The following is a 4012-nucleotide window of genomic DNA, read 5'->3' on the forward strand; positions in this document are numbered from 1 at the left end:
TTGACCAGGATGGTCTCGATCTCTTGACCTCGTGATCCACCCGCCTCGGCCTCCCAAAGTGCTGGGATTACAGGCTTGAGCCACCGCCCCCGGCCAGACCGTGACTCTTAAAAACAATACATGTGAACCCTAGAAAAGGCCTGTGTTAGCATTAAAGACACTACAGAATTCCTTTAAATGCAGATGCCACAGAGGCAGCTTTTAGCCTGGAATGGATGGCATTTAGGGAGCCATTGAAGCAACCCAGGGTGCAGGCACGTGGCAGAAGAGAGCTAAGAATCATGGAGCTTCTCACTGTGAGGCATTACTTACCTCCATCACCTCATTTGACCTCCCAGCCATGCGCTGGCATTAACTGCATTTTGCAGATGAGAAAACAGGCTCTGAGAAGTTTGTAATTTGCTCTGGGTCACCACAGCATTCAGTTCCAGTTCCACCTGGCTCAGTCCCAAGGACAGTGTGAAGCATACAGGATATGAGGAGAACTGTAGGTGCTATCGACAGAGGAATTTAAGAGAAGAATGCTGCTAGCAAAGCAGTAGGGGAAGGAATAAAACCGATTTTAGAGCAGGTCTATGCCAGCAGCAGTCACGTACCCATGAAGATGCTAGAGCTTCAACTGGTGTATGGTTTGGCTGGGGTAGAAATTAAGATTATAGAGAAAAAAGCAAAGCCATGAATGATGTAAGGGAGAAAAGGCAGATTTATTAACAGGATTTTCTTGAAAAACAGGGAAGTTGTAATTCATTTGAATGTACTTAACAAGAAAGAGGGAATGATAAGTTTGTTTTCATCCAGGTATTTGTCTACTTTGAAAGTTTTCTCTCTCACCTTTTTTTGGTATTGTCTTGGTGTCCAGATGCCCTTGGAAATCACCCGTAGCTTTATCAAGAACCGAGATGGGACTTATGAGCTGTTTAAATGCCCTAAGGTGGAAGTAGAAAGCATTGCAGAAACCTACGGTCGTATAGAAAAACAACCAGTGCTGCGACCCTTGGAACTAAAAACGTTTCTCAAAGTTGGTAAGTGAACTTCAACAGTGCATCTTCCTTTGAGTGTCAGCTTGTGTACAGTACAGTACACTGTCCAAGGCTTTGGATCCTGACCTTAAACAAAGAAGACATTCATTCACCTTGTAAAGGCAATCGTGGGAATAAGGTATTTTGTTGGATTTAAACCAGTGTTTTCAAAAATAAAATTACAGGCCGGGTGCTGTGGCTCATGCCTATAATCCTAGCACTTTGGGAGGCCGAGGCAGGCAGATTGCTTGTGGTTAGGAGTTTTGAGACCAGCCTGGCCAACATGGTGAAACCCCATCCATCTCTATCACCACCATCCATCTCTAAACTTTTTCATCTTCCTCATCTGAAACTCTGTATGCATAAAATGATAACTCCCCAGTCTTGCCTTCTCCAAGCCCCTGGCAACCACCATCCTGCTTTCCGTAGCTACCTCATATGAGTTGAATAAAACGGTATTTGTCCTTTTGTGACTGGCTTATTTCACTTAGTATTCATTTGTATGAATGAATGTTCATCCATGTTATATCAGGTGTGGAAATTGCCTTCCTTTGTAAGGCTGAATAATGGGCCAGGAGTGGTGGCTCACACCTGTAATCCCAGGACTTTGGGAAGCAAAGGCAGGAGGTTTGCTGGAGCCCAGGAGTTTGAGACCAGCCTGAGCAACAGAGCAAGACCCTGTTTCTACAAAAAATTTAAAAATTAGCCAGGTGTGGTGGTGCACACCTATAGTCCCAGCTATTCAGAAGGCTGAGGTAGAAGGATCACGTGGGCTCAGGAGTTCAAGGCTGCAGTGAGCTATGATTGTGCCACTGTATTCCAGCTTGGGCAACAGAATGAGACTCTGTCTCAAATGCAAGAATGAATGGAAAAGAAGGAAGGAAGAGAAGAAAGGGAAGAGAGAAAAAAAGAAAGAAAAAAATTCCATGCTTACCCAGAAAACCAGAAAAGGAAAAAAAAGCAAACATTCCATGTATGTATATATGACGTTTTCTTCATCCATTCATCTGTTGCTAGACACTTGGGTGCTTCTAGCTTTTATTTTAAGACCAAGTTTCGCTCTTGTCGCCCAGGCTGGAGTGCAATGGCACAGTCTCAGCTCGCTGTAACCTCTGCCTCTCGAGTTCAGGTGATTCTCCTGCCTCAGCCTCCTGAGTAGCTGGGACTACAGGTGTGCACCACTATGCCCAGCTAATTTTTTTATTTTTAGTAGAGACTGGCTTTACCATTTTGGCCAGACTAGTCTCAAATTCCTGAGCTCAGGTGATCCGCCCACCTCAGCCTCTCAAAGTGCTGGGTTTACAGGTGTGAGCCACTGTGCTTGGCCTTTTTCTTTTTAATTTTTTTTTTTGAGATGGAGTTTTGCTCTTCTTGCCCAAGCTGGAGTGCAATGGCACAATCTGCTCTCCGCCCCCCAAGTTCAAGCAATTCTCCTTCCTCAGCCTCCCCAGTAGCTGGGATTACAGGCATGTGCCACCACGGCCGGCTAGTTTGTATTTTAGTAGAAACAGGGTTTCTCCATGTTGGTCAGGCTGGTCTTGAACCCCTAACCTCAGGTGATCTGCCTGCCTTGGCATCCCAAAGTGCTGGGATTAGGGCGTGAGCCACTGTGCCTGGCCTCTTCTTTCATTTTTGAGACAAGGTCTTGCTCTGTTGCCCAGGCTGTAAGTGCACTGGTGTGATCTCAGCTCACTGCAACCTCTACCTGCTGGGCTCAAGAGATCCTCCCACCTTAGCCTCCCAGCCAGCTGGGACTACAGGTGTGTGCCACCACACTCAGATAATTTGGATTAATACATTTTTGTAGAGATTGGGTTTCGCCATGTTGTCCAGGTTGGTCTTGAACTCCTGAGCTCGTTTCTGCCCACCTCAGCCTCCCAAAGTGTTGGGATTATAGGTGTGAGGCATAGCAACTGGCTGCTTCTACATTTTGACTATTGTGAATACAATATTATTATTATTATTATTTTTGGAGACAGAGTCTTGCTCTTGTCACCCAGGTTGGAGTGCAATGGCACAATCTCAGCTCACTGTAACCTCCGCCTCCCAGGTTCAAGCGATTCTCCTTCCTCAGCCCCCTAAGTAGCTGGGATTGCAGGTGCCTGTCACCACTCCCGGCTAATTTTTTGTATTTTTTAGTAGAGACAGGGTTTCACCATGTTGGCCAGGCTGATCTTGAACTCCTGACCTTGTGATCTGCCTGCCTTGGCCTCCCAAAGTGCTGGGATTACGGGTGCGAGCCACCACATCCGGCCTATACAATACTAGTTTTAACAGCTGCAGGAAATTCATTTATTAGAGTGCCAGACTCTATTCAATCTCCTATTTGTTCCAAGCCTTTTGCTATTAATTAAAACAATACGGCCAGGTGTGGTGGCTTGCACCTGTAATCCCAGCACTTTGGGAGGCCAAGGAGGGCAGATCACAAGGTAAAGAGATGGAGACCATTCTGGCCAACATGGTGAAACCCCATCTCTACTAGAAATAGAAAAATTAGCTGGGCGTGGTGGTGCACGCCTGTAGTCCCAGCTACTCAGGAGGATGAGGCAAGAGAATGACATGAACCCAGGAAGGAGGCAGAGTTTGCAGTGAGCCAAGATCGCGCCACTGCACTCTAGGCTGACACCAGAGCAAGACTCCATCTCAAAAAAACAAACAAACAAAAACAATGCTGTAATTACTTCCTTTTAGATAAATCCTTTATATCCTTAATCATTTTCTAACTTATTTAGGATATTCTTTGGGATAAGTTCCTAAAAAGGAAATTGAAGGTTTAAATGTTATATACATTTTTGAGGCTTTTGATAAAATTAGCCAGGTGTGGTGTCGCATGCCTATAGTCCCAGCTACTTGGGAGGCTGAGTTCGGAGGATTGCTTGAGCCTAGCAGACGGAGGTTACATTGAGCTGAGATCACACTACTGCACTTCAGCCTGGGTGACAGAACGAGACCGTCTCAAAAAAAAAAAAAGCCAGGCACGGTGGTCTTGAACT

General features: G+C 45.7%; 1 protein-coding gene across 3 annotated transcripts in view; it reads left to right on the forward strand.

The window, feature by feature from the left end:
* Positions 1-4012, forward strand: part of CUNH2orf42 (chromosome unknown C2orf42 homolog) — a 43317-nt gene that overhangs the window by 30072 nt on the left and 9233 nt on the right. For all 3 annotated transcript variants that reach the window (XM_017522038.2, XM_017522040.2, XM_017522039.2), the window contains one exon: positions 860-1022. In XM_017522038.2, coding sequence (XP_017377527.1) covers positions 860-1022 — 163 coding nt within the window. The remainder of the gene's footprint in view (positions 1-859; positions 1023-4012) is intronic.

This window comes from Cebus imitator, unplaced genomic scaffold (assembly GCF_001604975.1).
Source record: "Cebus imitator isolate Cc_AM_T3 unplaced genomic scaffold, Cebus_imitator-1.0 Scaffold23, whole genome shotgun sequence".
NCBI classification, from domain to species: domain Eukaryota; kingdom Metazoa; phylum Chordata; class Mammalia; order Primates; family Cebidae; genus Cebus; species Cebus imitator.